Source organism: Maniola jurtina, chromosome 17 (assembly GCF_905333055.1).
Source record: "Maniola jurtina chromosome 17, ilManJurt1.1, whole genome shotgun sequence".
In the NCBI taxonomy this organism is placed as follows: domain Eukaryota; kingdom Metazoa; phylum Arthropoda; class Insecta; order Lepidoptera; family Nymphalidae; genus Maniola; species Maniola jurtina.
In genome coordinates this window covers 6,632,623-6,652,934 of record NC_060045.1, presented here as the reverse complement: position 1 = coordinate 6,652,934, position 20,312 = coordinate 6,632,623, and the positions used below count along the sequence as shown (strand labels likewise).

At 37.5% G+C, this 20,312-nt stretch overlaps 3 protein-coding genes across 9 annotated transcripts in view; 1 reads left to right on the top strand and 2 right to left on the bottom strand.

Moving 5' to 3' along the window:
• Positions 1–2,838, bottom strand: part of LOC123874122 — a 179,100-nt gene extending 176,262 nt beyond the window's left edge. Inside the window, exon 1 of the mRNA XM_045919308.1 lies at positions 2,128–2,838. Coding sequence (XP_045775264.1) covers positions 2,128–2,397 — 270 coding nt within the window. The 5' untranslated portion in view covers positions 2,398–2,838. The remainder of the gene's footprint in view (positions 1–2,127) is intronic.
• Positions 1,032–15,246, top strand: LOC123874124. 7 transcript variants are annotated; one of them, XM_045919310.1, is made up of 10 exons: positions 4,370–4,474; positions 4,584–4,731; positions 5,396–5,465; positions 6,020–6,100; positions 8,240–8,422; positions 10,556–10,681; positions 12,499–12,655; positions 13,226–13,367; positions 13,839–13,917; positions 14,981–15,246. In XM_045919310.1, exons 2-10 carry the CDS (start codon positions 4,710–4,712, stop codon positions 15,210–15,212), a joined length of 1,092 nt encoding a protein of 363 aa, XP_045775266.1. In that variant the 5' UTR covers positions 4,370–4,474; positions 4,584–4,709; the 3' UTR covers positions 15,213–15,246. The 7 variants fall into 7 exon arrangements, with proteins under 7 accessions (XP_045775268.1, XP_045775266.1, XP_045775270.1 ...); XM_045919314.1 differs by lacking the exon at positions 4,584–4,731; XM_045919313.1 differs by lacking the exon at positions 5,396–5,465.
• Positions 15,247–15,879: 633 nt separating this feature from the next.
• On the bottom strand, positions 15,880–19,952 carry LOC123873548. The gene is made up of 5 exons (XM_045918412.1): positions 19,668–19,952; positions 18,905–19,120; positions 18,286–18,483; positions 17,282–18,109; positions 15,880–16,821 (listed from the first exon to the last, which is right to left on the bottom strand). Exons 1-5 carry the CDS (start codon positions 19,717–19,719, stop codon positions 15,974–15,976), a joined length of 2,142 nt encoding a protein of 713 aa, XP_045774368.1. The 5' UTR covers positions 19,720–19,952; the 3' UTR covers positions 15,880–15,973.
• Between the last annotated feature and the right edge of the window lie 360 nt (positions 19,953–20,312).

Below are 20,312 nucleotides of genomic sequence, written 5' to 3'. Positions count from 1 at the left end.
TTTATGTCTTCTAGTATGTATAAGAATACCTGCAGCAGAAGATATAGCTCTTCCAGATAACACTATAACCTATCTTGTAACTAAATTAAAAGTAGTAGGTAAATGTAAATTATACACATTATATGATTATAGTTATATATTGATCATAGAGTAGTGGCATCATCTTCTAACTATGTATTTCAGATAGTTAAGTATATGATGTGTTATTTCCTGCCATCATGTGCATTGTGCAATGTTCATCTTTAGTGTTAAGTACGCAGTAGGCGTTCTTCCTCATTGGCGGTAAATGCATGTCAGCTGTTATTGTCTGAACTGTTGCATTCAATGCAATAATAAAGTTTAATAAAAATGAACCGACTATAAGGTCGGTTTTTGGTTCAAGTAATTTGTTTCGAAGGTCAGTCGCTGATTCTACCTCGATACGGTATTGAACAAGAAAGGGTATGGTCACAGGGCGTTTTGAAAATGTCAGATAGATAGGTGGGTGCTTTACGATCGACGAATTAACTTTTTTGTTTGATATCATTTGCTTGCTCTCATCTTCAAGACACCGAAGGTTGGCAGTAAGATATTTCAAGTAACATTTCTTGTGGTAGCCTATCTGAAATGTGTTCTTCGTATCTTTTTTCTCTAATTTTAAGTAAGTGATGCATTCTGGATGCTACTCTACTAATGAACATATCGAAATCAGACTCGTTAAGCCCTTCATAGAACTCATGTAAATAATATGCATGTACCATATTCTGGCAAAATAAATGATTATGATAATGAATCAAAGTGAAATATTATGACAACTAGGGCTTTTGTCGAACAAGTTAGTAAAACTGCATCTGCGTCTTTCAACTCATTGAAGCAATGTGAAAGCAATAACAGCCAAAAGGTGAATCAATTTGAAAATTCATCTCGAAGTAAAGCTGGAGCAATTCCAATAAAATATGTTTTTAATACCTTCATGCCATTGTGAGCACAAATTCTCTTAGACATTAAATTAAAAAATGAAGGCATTACGAGTATCATGCATTTTTAACGTCTAAGCCTTGACTTTTCATGCATGAAAATCCTCTACCACGGTAATTAAATATCTAATTACTTGCTACTTGCATAAAGCAAACTAAATAGCTAATCATTCGCCGGAATCCACTTTTGCCCTTTACTTTTGCCAGGAAGTAGCGATTGCTCAAAAAAATTAATTGCTTGATCTACATTAATACGGAACTGAACAGTAAGCCACGCCAATGTCACTTCATCAATATTAATTCTAACGTAGCCTCAATAACACTTCGGACTTATTAACAATCAAACGAGGAACGAATGTAACGCCAATTTGTGTAGTCATAATAAATCATCAGCACGCTATAGGCCAGATGCATGGCCAAAATAAACGGTAGACAACGATAGTAAAGCCGGCAGCCAATTGGCTGGTAGTCAAACAGTCAAGCTAAAGAGCGTAATTCATCGGTTCAATGACAAAAGCAAACAATGCCTAGTGACGAATTCGAACGACGGCAATTGCAGCTTATTATTGTATCAATGGAGAAATCCACGGTGTGGGCGATGTGGCGAAACAGTCATCGCAGCAAAACACAACCGCATTTGAATGCGCCCCGTAGACCGAAGTTGTCTAACCGCGTGTGCCGAATTAAGTAAGTAAACAAACTTCGCGTATCAACGAGCATGTTGTTATCATATCGTTTCTACTATTATCAGTTGTTCGATAAGTTTGTAAATATGACACATTTTAAACTTCCACAACTTACATTTTTAACCAGCCCATTTGGCTGGCGAAAATTTTACAACCTTAGGCAGAACCTTCCAGCTTAACTAACTAGCAAACTTCAGCTCTACCCACTCGTCAATACCAACAGGCAAAATGGTATAGATGTTTATTTAAGCAATTGACACTTTGATATCCTTTAGATCAGCTTTTAGATGAATTAATTGAGGGTCCAATCATAGCATTCTTAATTGATTCAGAGCAATTCGTGTAGATGTACTGCTTCGTTCGAATACAATGCCCAAAGGGGTATAAGAATAGAGACAAAGTAAATCTCAATTAACTGTGATGTTTTTCGTAGAACATAATGTTTGTTTTATGTTACTGTTAATAGAGTTGATCATTTTGTTTACCTGTTTTTGGGCTTTGTCAGGAAGTATGACAGATAGCTCAAAGGATCTGTTCTTTTTGTCGCGGCTCCCAGATCTCATAAGTTTTGAAGAGGTTCGCGTTATGCTCTGCGCCTTCTCCGGTAGCTTCAGCGCCACGATGGACATGCTGCGCGAGAGGCGCCTGCCAAGCTTGCGCGTGCGCAGAGACATCGAGCCACTGAGCCCTCGCCTCCGGGTCTCCTGCGCGGGCACATCCTCCACACTCACACCATCCTCACTAGCACCAGCCATATCTTTCAACACAATATTTGAACACAACGTCAACAATCACATCTCCGGCGAAATCGAGTCACAAAACTGACACCGAAACACTAGAAAGTCTACTGAGTCATCCTCAGATCCGTCTTGCAATTGAACTTTAGTGTTTAATCCGCATCGTAACTGCAAGCCGATCGAGGGGGTCGCGCGTTTCGAGCGGGTCCAGTGCAGATCATATGGCCACGGAGCCGGTTTGGGTCGCGCGCCGACCTATCAGGGCTGGAAAAATATCGGCATTATTTTTCAAATCACTGATTAGCTATCACTTGTTGTAAATAACTTGGGAATGTTTCGTTTTGCACAGCTAACGTGAGTATCGCGTTTAAATAGGGCGCGTTATCGAACGTGTTGTGTGAGAGGACTGAGGCACGACGTGCGTGCCGGCGTTCGCGGTTTGAGCGACTACGGCTAGAGCAGACTTGAACGCTCGAAGTACGGAACGCTCACCGCCCCCGCTGTAGCTGCTCGACTCCGATACAACAACAGCAACAACAGCTAGCAAATCCAATTACTTATATCGAATCATATTGTATCACTAAATACTGTGACACCAAACAAATACTCTTTTGTCTGCCACAATGAGCGGGCCAGCGCTCCCACGAGATTTTTGACTTTTGAATTTCCATTCAGGACATACATACAGTCTACGGAGATTTAAACATACTCACTTAACGGGGCATCGCGTCTACTTCTTTACATAAGTAGACCCATGTAGACCAATTAATAACGTTTTATATTGTTATTGTTAATATTACTTTATAAATAGAACTTTTTAGTGGTTATGATTCATTTATGTGAGACCGAAGCGAAATCTCACTAAAAAGCTTGCTTAAATTGACTTAGTATTTCCCAGAGTTTGCCCAGAGTCTATTATGAAGAGATTGATTGATCTTTAGTATAAAAAAAAATTACAATCGTAATATCCGAAGCGCCTGGGACATTAGTACTAAGTAGGTACTTTAGTAGTTCCTAAATAATTGGCATACAATTGGTAATTCCGTTAACAGGCTCAGTTCAAAAAATATTTACTTAATGAATTTTTCATTATTTACTTTAACTGTTAACGTAATAGTCTCAGCTTAGGTCTCAGAGACTTGTATCACACTAATATTATAAAGGCGAAAGTTTGTATGTGTGTGTGTGTGTGTATGTTTGTTACTCCTTCACACAAAAACTACTGGACGGATTTGACTGAAATTCGGAATGGAGATAGATAATGGAGATAATATCCTGGATTAGCACATAGGCTACTTTTTATCCCGGAAAACCAAAGAGTTCCCACGGGATTTCGAAAAACCTAAATCCACGCGGACGAAGTCGCGGGCATCATCTAGTAAAGTATAAACATAGAAATTAGCTATCTATATTCTATAGGTATGTACCTACCTTGACTACAATACTGGTAATTTACTGAGTTCGCTACAGGTCTCCGGATTCCAAGGTAAACATGCTTATGAGCAAGTTAACCATTTATATCTATAGCAATAACTTATATTACCTGTCCTAAATCATATAGAGCATCATTAGTTACGGTTAATAATGTCGGTTACAACTTAGAATCTTGAAGGGAACTTAAATTAAAATAACGCGAAAACCCATACTTTCATATTATACACAATCCTATAAAAACTAGTATAGATCGTTTCAACGAATAGAATCAGAATTCAGATAAGAGTGGTGCCGACTGCCGGCGCTCGCCGACACACGTGCGACGCCCCTTTGGAGCGCTTTCCAGTCAGGTCCACCACCAAAAAACACCACTAAAACACAAAACTGAACACTTTTAAGAAAAAAAAAAACACTCCAAAAAGGCACCTTACGCGCGCCAGCAAAAGCCAACACAGAAGAAGTCCATCAAAGCTATTGTAATCCCTGGAAGATCTAAACATCATCTGTACCTAGTAATTAAAACCTCCTTGCCAAAACCTTCATATGGCATAAGTCATTTGTATGTCATTTTTTAACATCTATTTTTATCAAAGAGCATTTCCGATCAAGAGCCAAAACATTTCACTAATGAGTGAAATGGTGAAAATATGATTAAAATGCAGTAAGTATATTTAGAAAATAATTTCTTTATGGATGTATGTATCTACTAGGTGTGATGAAATTATGACTAATCAGCATTAAATGCTATCGGAATACCAAAAAACAAAAAGAGGGGCAAATTCTCACCATAAATTGGAGATCTCGAGGGCTAAACAGCATGACGATAAATGAAGACGTTTAATCATGTTATAAATTATAATAATATGTTCATCTAGTCACTAGTGATATAATGAGGAATGAGAATGATAGAGGGACATCGTAAGTAGTTATATAATTCCAATTATTTAATTTTATTAGACCTACTGAAAAAGGTAACCCTCATTTTACCAGTCATTCCCATGAGGAAAATGTTTTCCTGTTTATAACAAAATCCTTCTGCCAGAAACTACGTACAAACTCAAAAACTAGATAAATATATTGTGCCCTTCAAAATATCGTCGTCTAAAATAACGCATGCATTTGATAGCCGATTTTTCTGATCCTGTTAATTATAATAGCTCATCTGGTGGCATCAGCCATAAACATTGAACATTTGTAGCACCAAAATAACCGCTGATGCGATATCGGCTTTTCAGGAATTTGTTGATCCACCCAATAACCCTATGTTAAAATCTCGTGAGTACGCCGTCGGTCGTAGGGGATTGGTTGGTGGATTAAAATGATCCGCATAAAATATAAATTCCTTTACCGGATAGCTGTTGTCAAGGTCGTGTCGATAGTTTTCATGAAAAAATACTGGGTTGTTCATAATCCTATTTGGCCCTATAAGACAATTTCCCAATTAAAGTGCCGGTGACATCAGGTTTTGAAAGATACTTAGGTACATATTTTGTTCAGTGGTAATGGTAGTTGCACGCCGTTTATGGACGCAAGAGTCTCATTGTATAGCAGATCTATAAATCAGTTGCATTTATTTTTACAGCCATATTCTTAGAATTGTGGTTGTTGTCACCGCGGTGCCGCATTAGCATGACCTTCGACTCTGAACGTAGGTAGGTACCTAGCCTAGCGACTTTCAAACAATATACTGTCAACATAATTTATATACTTATTCAACAAACATGTTTTTAAAGATCCCGTCGGACTGATTTTCCGGGTTAAAAAGTTGCCTATGTCAATTACAGGGACGCAAGCTACCTCGGTACCAAATTTCATACAAATCGGTTAAGCGGATAAGTTTTTGGAAATTCCGTGGGAGCTCTTTGGTTTTCCGAGATAAAAAGTAGCCTATGTCCATCCCCGGGATATAAGCTAACTTTTCCCCGGGATATAAACTAAAATTTCGTCAGAATCGGTTAAACTGTTGGGCCGTGAAAAGGTAGCAGACAGACAGACAGACATACAAACTTTCGCCTTTATAATATTAGTGTGATATTAAGTATGGATTAATATCAAAATATAATAGAACGGGGAGGCCGGTCGCCACTGCCTTTTGGTAGGTCATTCACACCTTATCCCTTGCTTTCAATATCATTAAAGATTACTTAAGACAATGTTGATACCCATCTTTTATGGAAAATCAGCCTTAAATGGGATTAAATTTCAGAAAACCAGAAACTGCGTGGCGAAGGGATGGAGACTGGAAAGCTCGTTACTCTAAATTATACTCATCACGGGGCATATCACTGTTAGTACAATTACCTGGCTACTTTCTCTAGCTAGATACAAGGGCTTGTACAGCATAGTCAAGTAGACAAACATGGAAGTGGAAAGGCGATGCCTGCTTTTGATAGGAATTCTTTATCATCAAGGATCTCTTTATTACTTCGCAAGGAAGATTTGTTTCTGAATTGGGTAAAAAAGTCCTTTTTAACCCCCGACCCAAAAAGAGGGGTGTTATAAGTTTGACGTGTGTATCTGTGTATCTGTCTGTGGCATCGTAGCGCCTAAACGAACGAACCGATTTTAATTTAGTTTTTTTTTGTTTGATTCAAGTCAAGTCACCTTGACTTGATCGAGAGTGTTCTTAGCTATCATCCAAGAAAATCGGTTCAGCCGTTTGAAAGTTATCAGCTTTTTTCTAGTTACTATAACCTTCACTTGTCGGGGGTGTTATAAATTTTTAATTTACACTTGTTATCAAAGACAGATCAGATTTGATTGTGTAACTTTCGATAAAAACAGACCAAAGACATGCGCTAGTCTGTAACTTAAGTGGATATGTACCTACATGTATGGAAACTAACTACCTACCTACTTAATAAGCGGCTAAGTATCTCGTTATACTTAATCAAGCAGCCATGCCAAATGCATAGGCCTTTTTACCTAATCCGGATTAATTACAGTTCAATTCTACGTAATTTAGTCCATCAAGGCCTATTGGAAGTTATTTAGCGACATTTGTAAAGTTGTGACTCACAGCATGACTCATGGGATGTGAAAAAAATCATCGCAGCATCACGCCGTCAATGAGCACGCTTTATTTACTGCATACTGCATTTTGTCGTAAAATAACGAATTGGGTAGTTAATTATTTTCTTCGAATTTTGGTAGGTAGTTCGTGATGGTTTTTGCAAAGGTAAAATCAGAGTTTAATGCTGTTTCTTCTTGGTTTGGTTCGTTAAGATATTTTTATGTCTTCAGCAACAAAATAACAGATAAAATTTTATTATGGTTGCTTTGATTTTAGCACACGAGTCAAATTAAGAAAATCAGGTGAGAATCTTCGGCTATGCTAGTCTATCAAGTAGTCTATTGAAATAGCCATAGGTACTGCCTAGCAATTTATTCAGATAAAAGGTTCAATCATCATCATCATCGTCATGATCAACCCATCAGCGTGAGAAGGGTGTATGCCGTAGTCCGCGACGCTGGCTAAGAGCGGATTGACAGACTTCACATACCTTAACAGGGCTCTCTCCGTCACTCGTTTCATACAATCGTAGTTCCAATTTCATTTGAATATTAAGCAACCAAGGTCCATGAAATTTTGCAGACATATTTTAGAAACTAATATCTGTGTCTGTGGTGTTTTAGATTTCTCTAAAAATATGTAGTTTTAAAATTACAGGGGCTCAAAGATTTGTATGAAATTTTTTAAAACCGCGTAACTTTGAAACCGAATATTTTAACAGAAATCTGGAAAACCACAGAAATAGATATTAGTTTCTAGAATATGTCTGCAAAATTTCATGGACTTTAGTTGCTTAATATTCAAATGAAATTGGAACTACGATTGTATGAAACGAGTGACGGAGGAGCCCTCTTAAGTAACTTTAAGAACATTATGGAGAATATGCATGCAGTTTTCCTCACGAAGTTTTTCTTTACCGATAGCTCCGAAAAATTAGAGGTGCGTGCCTTGAATCGAACCCCCGATCTCCCGAACAGGAGGCGGACGTCTTAACCTCTAGGTTATAACGGCTCTTTACATATAGGTATCTACATCTGCATATACAATAGGTACCAAATCACACTAATATTATAAAGGCGAAAGTTTGTGTGTGTTTGTTACTCCTTCACGCAAAAACTACTAGACGGATTTGGCTGAAATTTGGAATGGGGATAGATAATATCCTGGATTAGCACATAGGCTACTTTTTATCCCGGAAAATCAAAGAGTTCCCACGGGATTTCTAAACACCTAAATCCACGCGGGCGAAGTCGCGGGCATCGGCTAGTAACAAATATGGATTTCCGTAGTTAGGACCTACTACTAATATTATGACTAAATCACGGGCAATACGCGAGTAGGTACCTAAGGGTTTCTACTTTATATTTAGTTCTAGATATTATCTAGTTTTCAAATATCCGTAACGTTTTCTAGGCCTAAGAAAGAAGAACCGTGTCGCATTTCTTTCATGAGCAACGATTCAACTCGTTACGCCGCACTCTTGATGAAGCTCCGAGCAAGTCATCAAGAATGTTCCAACGATTCGGCGACTGCCTGCCTCACGTCTTTGTTAACTGAACGGAGCGAATGCTATGGAACGAGACAAGGGAGTCAACAGTTAGTTCATACCTACCTACTATAGATCGACCATTTCACAGGTAGCTTGTGAAAAATCAGGTGAAAAGCTTTTTCATCTTTGCCATTTAACTTAAAATAGCCTGGAAATTTCACAATTGCTTCGTGATTTTTCACTCGCTAATTTCACAAAGTTTGAGAATTATTACATTAATTCCCGTTTTATTTTTTAAACTCCATACGGTCATGATGGACATCGACCCGAACTATGACGCTAAAGAATATGCGAGCGAGAACAATCACTAAGCTACGCGAAAGAAGGCGAAAACATCTAATTAAATTAATATAGTAAACGATTAGGTTAGAATGAAAGTTTATGCAAATATACTAGAATCATTCCTTGCTACCCATAGCGTTATACATAGGTAAACACTAAACATCCTACCTATTTACTTTAAATTGCTACCTAATTAATTATTATTCAACGCGCAATCCTGTCGCTTTTCTTGTTTGCTCTACTGCAATTCTTATAATCAATCTTATCTCTTAGTCTATGTTTGTGTACGTAAACATATAACACATGTTACTCGGAAGTACATAAGCTAAGTCTTCACTACAAGAAAAGGATATGAATTTATTATAAATAGATAGAAGTCTTTATTGCACACAAAAACACATGTAAAGGAACACAACACAGAAAGGAGAAAACAGAAAGAAACAATTGTGTGCAAAGGCGGCCTTATCGCGTACAGCAATCTTTACCAGGTTATGATTGCCATCTCGACCTGTCGCGTACTATATAGATCATCCCTCTGCTTTGTTATCCTCATATTGCTATGAGTAATTATGAGTTGTGACAGTTTCCGTTTATTAAATGTATTAGATATGAGGGAAATGGTTTTCTTTTTAGGCAAAGATATAGGTAAAGCTTATAGGTACATTCGTATTTACAAAAAGTGAAGACAATTCGTACGTTTGTGTGTGTAACACCTTAGTATTATTTGTTCTGTGGTGTGTGACAAGCTTGCGCGTAGCGGCCCAGACTTGTACCTACATATTGTAAATTGTTTTCAAGCACCGTTTTATGATTTTATAGGTAGGCACTCTACCTTACGTATTTCCAAAACATGGCGACCTATATTGCCAGTCTAGAGGCGTTTGTGTTCTTGGGATACTTGGGATAATAATGGAGTGGGCAGCTAGAATCCAGATCCTTTGGATATCTGAATAGAAATGTTTTACTAAACATATAGGTACGGCACTGTAAAAGACGCTTAGTAATTAAAATTAAATAAACAAAAAGCGCTCACGGCCAGGGCATTGGCATTTTTCATTAATTGTAAGTAGGTAATAGGTAGGTAAGTACAGTAATTATTATTAACATTTTTACTGGCGAAACATGCGTCTAGAATTCAGATTACAAATGGATACACAGCCTTATATTTGCATTATTCAAATGTCTTTTACATTTATGTTTCCTCCATGTGAATCAGAAATCTTATGCAAAATAAAGAGAATGTTACTGGAGAGGGTAAAGAAATATGAAACTTATTCCTATACAAATATTTGCTTCTTCTATCAGCACCAGACTTTTGCTGTCATGAATTTGATCCCTTCTACATTGATATCAACATCTAAATGTGACGTAGGTAATTTCTATTGAGCTTTTGATAAATTAGAGTCTAAAAGCTTAGGCATTTTACGAGAATTGTTCCTATCCGTCCCCCTAATCTGTGCCCCCGGGGGGACGGATAGGAATAAAAAGTTCGATCTGTCCCCCTACACGCGACGAGGGGACAGATCGAACTAATTCTTTCCGAACTGTCCCCCGTGTGGAAGGCTTATGTCCAGCAGTCGACGTCTGTCAGTTTGTGATGATGATGATGAAACTAACAACCCAAAACTTTATTTTTATACATAGGTAGGTACTTGGATCATACTTGTTTTATTACATATCAAAGATTTCGTTGCAGTTTTTCCTGTTTAAAAATATGAAAATTCATTCCTTGACTGGATTCCTGATATACCTACTGATGTCCGCAGGTGAACCGTGACGGTAGGTACCTACGTCGGTCACACGTATTTTCAACCCACAGGTCACATGACTGTAATTACCTACGCGGCCGACATCAGCGTAAACGGAATTCAGACCCTAACCAACCTCTCTTTAAATAGATCCGGGAACCTAGCTGGCCACGATACCCTGCTATTGGACATGGTACGATCCCGAAGCCGCGAGGCAGAAGACGAAGTAAAAGACCAACCCCTGACACTGCCTTGCCACGAGATTCTTAATGACGAGTAAGCTTTCATTAATTTACCAGGCAGATAGTACTATCTACCTAAAATAAAACTATATATCCTATAGGCTAACTTGCCTTGAGCTATCTATGTACCAACTTGTAGTTATATCACATAGGCAGCTACTTCTCGAATCTCGTCCCCTCATTGTTGGTTAAAAACTAAAAGTCATGTGATGTCGTAAGTATTTTATAAAGATAATAGAGCACAAAAAGAGGCTTCACTTTTATCTAAAACTTTCGCTATTCAATTAACTATATCTATTAAGTAAATTATTTTCGCACAGTTTTATGTGACGGATTAATAGACACAGTATTGTAGCTATTCGTTACCACTCGTACCTATTCTTTTAATACTTAGATTCCATTACACGAATAACCTTATTCGTAAGTATGCATGAGCCTATAAAGTATATAAACCTCTTTAAAAGAGTATAGTTTATCGCAAAAAATAGTTTTTGAGTAAGTATCATCAAAAACCGTGGAGATTTTCAAAAACAGATACATATTTCCAAAAAAAAAAAATGCGCTTGATACAGGCGGCGCAAGACCATAGAGTGTAAGAGTATTTAGAAGAGACCTACGTGTAAGATACCTAGGTATGTCCAGCAAGCTCCAACAGTGGTCGCCTATCGGTTGTCGATGATGAATGTTTGATGTTGAAATTAGTTAGTTTTTAGTTCGGTGCTAATGTAGCAATTTTTAGGGTTCCGTACCTCAAAATATAGGTATATTTTAGGATCACTTTGTTGTCTGTCTGTCTGTCTATCAATTCAAGAAACTTATAGGGTACTTCCCGTTGACATAGAATCATGAAATTTGGTAGGCAGGTAGGTCTTATAGCTTGTGCTGTACAGGAATAAATCTGAAAACCGCGAATTTGTGGTTACATCATTTAAAAAAAAAAAAATGTCTTTCAATTTTCAAAATAAGATAAGTATACCAAGTGGGGTATGAGAGGGCTTTACCTGTACATCCTAAAACACGTTTTTATTTATTTTTAGGTACTTATAATAGTATTTGATTTATCGTGCAAGATGTTGGAAAAATATCCGAGTACGGAACCCTCAGTGCGCAAGTCTGACTCGCACTTGGCCGGTTTTTTTAGAAAAACAAGAGTTTTCAAAATTTCCATATATTCAGCGATAACTCCTTGAACTACTTTTTACAGCTTGAACGGTTTTTTAGATAGAGAATGGCAGATTACAGATAACCAGAATCTAGACACGGACTAGAAATAAAATTAGCATAGGTTCACCCACCCCTGAATTCAATATCAGCTGAGGTTACATTCTAATTGGTTTGTTTAATTTTCATGCACCACATATTGCCTTTTCTTATCAGACCGATCTATTTACATTTTACTTACAAGCAAACATTAACGGTTTTAAGTTGTTTGCTATACAAATAATGTCATAACAAGTCATGGTTTTACAAATATGATGATAGCTGTACTAGCTTAAACGTGATAGGCTAGTGTTCACGGCACGTGTTTGTCTTATCTTCCAAAGAATTACCTTAACTCATATTGTTTTTTTTTTTCAAAAATATTATAGGTAGGCAGTGTCACTCTTGATGATGTGAGAATTTTAACGATACATATCCAAAGAATTTAGAAGTTATGGTTGAGTAAATAAACTTACATACATAGGTACATTACATGAACCCTGAAAAATTAAGTACTACGCTTCTTTTTTTGGAAAATCATACAAATTGCAATACATCCTTTAAAAAATGACGCTAACACATTTGCTTTAAAGTTATATGTGTGTATTTAAGTTACTTTGTAGCCTGGTATAACTGAAAATCATTTTTCAGGAATGAAAACGAAAACGATGTGTGCATTCATGGTTATAATTACAACTACCGCACAACGGAGCGCAGCGTGTCCCGGTCGCGCGTATCGCGAATTTCCACGCGTCGTGACATGGACATTCCCTCCATACTTGCATTCACTACCTTTACACCAGCACCGGTAAGATGCCCCTTTTTAGGGTTCCGTACCTCAAAAGGAAAAACGAAACCCTTATAGGATCACTTTGTTGTCTGTCTATCTGTCTGTCCGTCCGTCCGTCGTGTCTGTCAAGAAACCTATAGGGTACTTCCCGTTGACCTAGAATCATGAAATTTGGTAGGTGGTAGGTCTTAACGCACACGTACAGGAATGAATCTGAAAACCGCGAATTTGTGGTTACATCATTTAAAAAATATTAGGTAATATGCGTTTCAATTTTCAAAATAAGATAGCCAACTATACCAAGTGGGGTATCATATGAAAGGGCTTTACATGTACATCCTAAAACAGATTTTTATTTATTCTTTTGTATAATAGTTTTTGATTTATTGTGCAAAATGTTGGAAAAAATACCCGAGTACTGAATCCTCAGTGCGCGAGTCTGACTCGCACTTGGCCGGTTTTGCACGCAGGCCGGGCCAGTAAAGTAACGTGACCTACTCATAAGTTATCACCTCAGAACTGTCAGTTTGCCAGTCTATTATAATTAATAGTATAGTCCTCGTCAAACCAATAGCTTTCAAATTCCAGGTGTGCCTTGGAATACCAGCCTTCCAAAAGATGGAAGAAAACAGGGTGGATATTCCTCGTTGGTCGATCCGGCGCTCAGTGTGCCCAGTTTGCTCTCAAAAGTGGAAGGATAGAAGTTCGATAAGAAATGTGAAATATTCTGGTGAGCACCAATGGTCTCCAATCCAAAGGTACTGGAGCTATCTGAAAGCTAATGTCATCTCTAGGCACAATGATCTCGAATGTGTTGGAGTCGAGGCAAGGCGTCTTTTTTTGTTTTTGATAGCAATTTATTCATACGTAGCTTTATGTACGTTTGTCTGGTAGGAGGCTTTATAGCCGTGGCTAGTACCTAACTACCCTACCGGCAAAGCAATGCTGCTAACTGATAGGTTACGTCACTGCAAGAAGTAAAAACTTATAAAATTAAAGCTAGGACTTAGAAGCGCACGAGTGGTTAAATGACCAACTGGTCAAATGGACCGACTGGCCTTTGGTTCATACCTATAACCGTATAGGTAGGTACCGTACCTATGTAACTAATTTCACCCTCACCTTCTGGGTGCCTGGTGCACTTCGACCACCCGTTGTGCCAGATCCTTTTAGGTATCACCCAAATCCAATTATTTTACAGGATTAAAAAGAAATTCTTCAATGGATCTACCGTCTATAATTGCACCCGCGCGTTTACGTACATCCGTCACATCAGGATAGTGAGTATTATGATAGAAATACTAATTGTAACACGCCACCCCTCCTCATAACTTGCTAAGCTTGTTCAGTGATTCAGTTTCTTTGTACGTCTGTACACGCGCGTCTTTTTTCCCGCGAGCCGGAGAATTCGCCAATCTATATATAGGTATTAGTTACTACTGATCCCCTGGCTCTAGCGAACCACTGATAAAACGAGTTTAAAATCGCCCTTGCTCTACTGTTGTCGTACACAACCATAGATAGAGAGATAGAAAGACTTTATTACACACAAAAAGACATGAAAAGAAACACAACACAGAAAGAAGAAAAACAGAAAAAAACAATTGTGTGCAAAGGCGGCCTTATTGCTTAGAGCAATCTCTTCCAGGCAACCTTCTATGTGATGTACTTACACAACACACATTGCATGGCGTGGCGTAGAGTAAGGACATCTACTCATATGGTGGAGTGGCGTGGGGTGAAGTTGTGTGTCACAACTTACAGTTCAACTGTGTCTGCGGCTCAGACGATCTATTCAATACTAAACTAATATTGTAAATGCGAAAGTGTGTTTGTTTGTTTACCCTTCCATCACGCTATAACTAAGCAACCAATCGACTTGATTTTTGGCATAGAGATAGTTGAAAGGACGGAGAGTAACATAGACTACTTTTAATCCCGGAAAATCAATGATATCCCGCGGGATTTTTAAAAACCTAAATCCACGCGAACGAAGTCGCGGGAATCAGCTAGTTATCTATGATAGCGAACCTACTATTTTAGCATCAGGTAATAAAAGAGCACTGGTTGACATAGATGTAGGTATCTGTACCCATTAGTAGGTTCCTATTCCTAATGTTACTTTCCTAAAACGTGGGAATGACAAAAGTTTAACTCCTAGTTAAGTACCTAAACTAATAATGGGGCGGAACAGGCATTCCCGCTACTATGCGTCAGTTATAAGTTATTAGGTACATCAAGCAGATGGATGATTCCGCCACTGCGCCCGTTCGAGTTCTCCTGACGGCAACTTTTATAGACCCGCACGCACCAAGTTGTAACCTGAATATTTAACTATTTTAGCGTCCCTCGTCCTGTGCCGGTGGCTGAGGACAAAGAAGTTGGTATAGTGCGCGGAGGGTTCCGCAACAGCAGCGCATCGTGGCAACTGACTCGCGCTCGCCGCTTCCGATCGCCCAAGCTTCAGCTGCCACCTGAAGCCACCGCGCCGCCGACGTGTAGCGCGCCCACTGCCCGTAAAGACTTGGATCTCAGAGTCTCGCGATTTCTTTCAGATGAATTTAGATGCTCTTGAAAATTATACAACAATAAACTCTTTTATATTTTAATGTTATCTTTTTTACCTTTTGGTCTATCTGGTGCAGCGATGTAATAAGTTGATAACCAATGATACCTGCCTAAAAGATTAGTTATACAGATCAGCACAGCCACAGGCGCAGCATGAATACTATATCCTTACCACGGCGTACTAAGCCACTTTGACCTAAGAGCAAAGGGTCGATCACAATGGCACAGTCGAAGCGACAATCTAGGGAGTAGGTAGGTGCATTAAATTGTGGAGATCACAGAAATAAGTAATACGAGTATCTTCTAGAAGAGCTGTCAAATGTGTCAAATTGCCAAGGCGAGACTAGAAACAAAAACATCATATGCGTGACTATTTGTCACTTCAGGCATGATGGTATATTCTCTCTTTTATCGAGTCTTGTGCTTCGGGGCCGTTTCAGACTGTTTTTGGTGACTAGCCTAGTAATGAAAGGTCGTAGGTTCGATTCCCGTCAGGCGTATAGTAAAATCTTGGTTTTAACTTGAAGTTAAAATAAAATTAACCAGGTAGTAGGTACCTACATAGGTACCCAAGACAGCGGTTTTATTTAGCGGTAGGTAGGTATGTATCCTTGATCTATAATAATAAAATCCACATTTACAATAAATATTTAGGTAAATAGTTATAATATTCTGAGTTCTTTTCATAAATTACACTGTAAAAATACCTAATGAATTAGAAAAATAGAGGAATCCTTTTTTCATCAAACACCTAACCCGAACTCAATTTTAAGGCAAAGTAAAATCAAACACGTAATTACAGATAGAAAACGCTTCACAATTTGAAGTATTTTGAAAAGCGTGGACATAGTCTTTGAGTTCTAGGGGCTCATGTACTGGAGCTATGAATTTACCGATAACCATCAGTTGAGTAATGTTATTCATCATAATGTCTTTCTCTAGAACACTTGCACGAGCATCCCAATGGCTCAAGTCAAATTTATTAAAGTGTACATCGTTGCGTAAAACATGCTTTGCGATCGGCAGGTCAAATGCACAACCGTAATACACCATGGTCCCGTTACGATCGAGCAGTCTAAGCATAACATCTTCAAATTTACCACCAAGGCAATTCAACCCTAAGACAGGTCTCATTAGAGTCGTGTCAAAAGTCGTAAGTTCCTGGGCCTCTTCCAAAGTGTAGACTGCAGTGGCGCCAATGCTGAGAAGATGTTTCTTCACATTTTCATAACCACAATGATTCGCTACAATATTGAATGTATTGATGCCCCAAGCTTTACAGAACTGTATTACACATTGACCACAAGGGCTGTTGGCAGCATTTTGAATAACAGTTTCACCAGGTCTTACTAATCTAAAATCTTTAAGCATTCGATAAGCAGCGCAGGGAGATATGGTCAACATTGCCGCTTCAGGGAGGGGGATTTTGGGAGAAATTACATGCACATCTCGTTCATGATAAATCCCATAGACGTTCCATGTTCCACGCATCCTTGAAGTTAATACAACTCTTTCGCCTGGTACTACTGTGCAAACATGATCATTAATTTCCACAATTTCTCCTACCCCTTCATCTCCAGCAATACAGGGTAAATAGGGTCGGATAGAGTGTTTACCTGAAAAATCATACCAAATGATCACTGATCTTTTAAACATGTATAATCTAGTACTGATATGCTAAGCTTCAATCATTAATTTGTAATGAAATACTCAGGCTACACAGAAATCTCTATAATTAGCCCCTCATTAAACTTGCAACAAAGTTTTAAATATGTATTAAGGTATCAAATCTGTTATAGACAATCTTTTTTAGCAACAAAATAATAAAGAGATAGCATTTTACTATTTCTGTGCTGTCAATTAAGTTTATAGATTGTGTACAACAGGATTGGTACCATTTGTGGCTTACCTACCTTAAAAATATATAAATTACTTCTAAATAATAAAAAAACATATAAACAATATTACAATTTATTATCTTATGCCATACTTTATCTACATACATTATCAGTTATCACATTCATATTATTTCAGTTTATCTTTAAACCTAACAACTAAAATCTAGAATGTATTTACAGCCAGTGAAGCCTTTGGATGACAATGCATTACCAAGTGCTTCTTCATAATTTTCAAATTTTACCATCTTATGGACTGGCCCTACAAGTTTCTTCTCACACATCAAACTAACAATATCTGCCATCATTTTTTCTTTCTCATCTTCTGTAGCTTCTTCCCTCCAAGCAGTCATCCAAAATCCATGGAATGATATGTTTTGGAAAATAAGTGCCGCATTTGGAATGGTCACTGGGTCCCTCGACATCGCTCCATAAGTTACCATCACACCATTCTTATCTAAATGCCTTACAATTTCTAATGCGCTTTTCCCACCAACACAATTTAGAGCCAATATTGGCTTCCTAATTTGTTTTTCCTTGAACAAAGTTGTGGTTCTTAACTCTTCCTCTGTGAGAACATAAGTAGCCCCTAAACATTCTAAATATTTTTTCAGTTCGTTGATTTCAGGTCTGCTTCTGATAATATTTATATTTTTTATCCCCCAAGCTTTACATATTTGAATAACATTTTGTCCACAAGCACTGTTGGCTCCATTTTGTATAACAACCTGACCATCCTTTACATTTTTGAAGTCAGACAGCATCCTATATGCAGTACAAGGGTTGACTGTGAGTGTGGCTGCTTCGACTAACCCTAAATTATCTGGAACAACTCGCAAAACATCTTTGCTAAAGACACCAATATCTCGCCAGGTACCTTGCATAGGCTCAATTACTATTACTCTGTTCCCCGGGCATATATTTTTAACATCGCTGCCAATTTCTTCAACAATTCCTACACCTTCATTTCCGGGTATCACAGGCAGAGTAATCTTAACAGGGTATTTCCCTGAAAAAAAGGAATACATCTTAAAACGTCAAATTAAGATAGCACCTTGGTAAAACAAATTGTAAATCAATAAATTGAATACCTTCGCTCCTTTTTCTTTCTTTCATTATTTTATTCTTGGTCTCACAATCTGTAACTAGTGCAGGTTTTAATAGTTATGTTAATATGTTCAGTACCTTGTATAGTATTAATGTCCGCTGGGTTGACTGGTGCTGCTAGCATCCTGACTAGAACTTCTTGGCTTTTTAGAGGAGGCACTTCAATTTCCCTAAATTTAACCACATTCAGTGGATCTCCAAATTCACTATAATAAAGGCTTTTAGACATGAGATTCCTTGTTACATTCTGCAAGCCGGTAAACACGGGTTTTTTTCCTGCAGAAAATAGTTTAACTGTGTATTGTAGAAATAACATTCTAAACATTTATTTCTCAAAGATATTAATACGAATAATTTGAGGATTAATAATTAATTTGTCCTTTATTTGAAGGCAAAACCTCAGCAAAAGGATATTTTCAAAACAATAATTTCGATTTCCAAGCTTCAAACTTTGATTTGAAGTCTGTCAGTGACAAAAACCAAAAACCATAACAAGCAGTGTTGCCAGATGATGTGCAGCATAGATAGAGTAGGGTGTACCTACATAATATAGGGTATAGCTAAACCAGCGCCCCTGGTGGTTAGCTCTTAAACTAATAACTAATTTTGTTGTGTACCTATATATCTATAAGCGATTTGTGTATTATAGGTTATTATTTCAGTAGGTAACGATAAACCATTACAAAACTTTACTAACCTGGTAAATTTAGTGTTGGTACAGCATTAGCACATAACCTATTGCTTGTTGTATAGAACCGAGTTTGAAAATGATGATGACATACTCTCCGATACTTAAAAATCTTCTTGTTTTCCAGTGCCAGTATATCTCCACCAATTGCATAAAGCCAAGTCCGAAACCGGTCAGGGTCTTTTTCAGGATTGGGAAAAATGTGTAAGATTGTTCCATCCAATCCTATAAAAGAAACATTTCACTTTCAAATAAAAAATATTTTAAAAACAGCACACTTTGTTTGAAATTTCACAGAAAAATATATGCTCCAAGATTTATTAGGTTAGTTAGGTTAAGTTGAGGACACTTTGAAACAACATTTATTCTGAACATGTATAATCTAAATTATTAAAACAAAGAACCTAAAACTAAAAACCTTAAAAAATATAATATAAAATAAATTATTATTAAAAGAAGTCCCTTTAGGCAAGGTTCCGAAGATACTGGCAGCGTTCGATGGTTCTCCCTTTGAATGGCTAGACTAATTCTCTGTCTGAGGTAGCTGCCAGCTCTTCGATCTCCTGTGATGTTGACTAACCTTTTTGATATTTCTCTAAAAAGCCTTATAGCGCTAGGACCCCACGGACCAAGGGTCTCGACACCAAGGTCTCGGTTTACTTAAACCTTATGCAATTATATGCAAACTTTTGCATATAATTGCATTGCACACGTATTGAAACCTAGGTGCTGGTAACTAATAGTTCTAACTAAATAAAATAATTGTACTTACGCGTTTTGCCGCAGTTAGGCACACAGCACTTTATGGTTAAACTATGCGGCATCGCCGGCAGTTGTAACTAAATCGAGAGGCTAATCAAAGTCCAGTGAATATAGCGTGGGTCAACAATAAAAAGCGGGTCCGTCGGTGTCCAGTTATAGCAAAGTAACATTGAATTTAGCAAGGAAATCTTTACTCAATGAACAAATTTTTATGATTATTTTATTAGTGACTTAGAAATAACACGAATAACAATCCTAAAAAAACTTCGTGATTGACAACTGACAGGTGACAATTTAATGTTTTATTTTGCAAAATAAAGTTTGCAAAAATTAATATTACAATACAAATAGACAATGAAATTAGCCACAAAATTATTACAATATTTTTTGTGGTTAAATTTGGTTGATATTACGCGATATTTTGTTGTTTTTTTTATGAAATTGCTGCGTGAAATGAAACGTGTAACGATGGGGAAAAATGGGGATGCCAATATAAAAAAATTTTAGTGTGGCAATTACAAAATTTATTACCTCCATCTATCGATAAATTCCTAAACTATACAACAAACATGTCTTTTTTTTTTTTTCTTTAAATCTGGCTTTACTCTGATTAGCCAATGTCAAGTTTGTGATATTTTCAAGTTATTGAATTTAT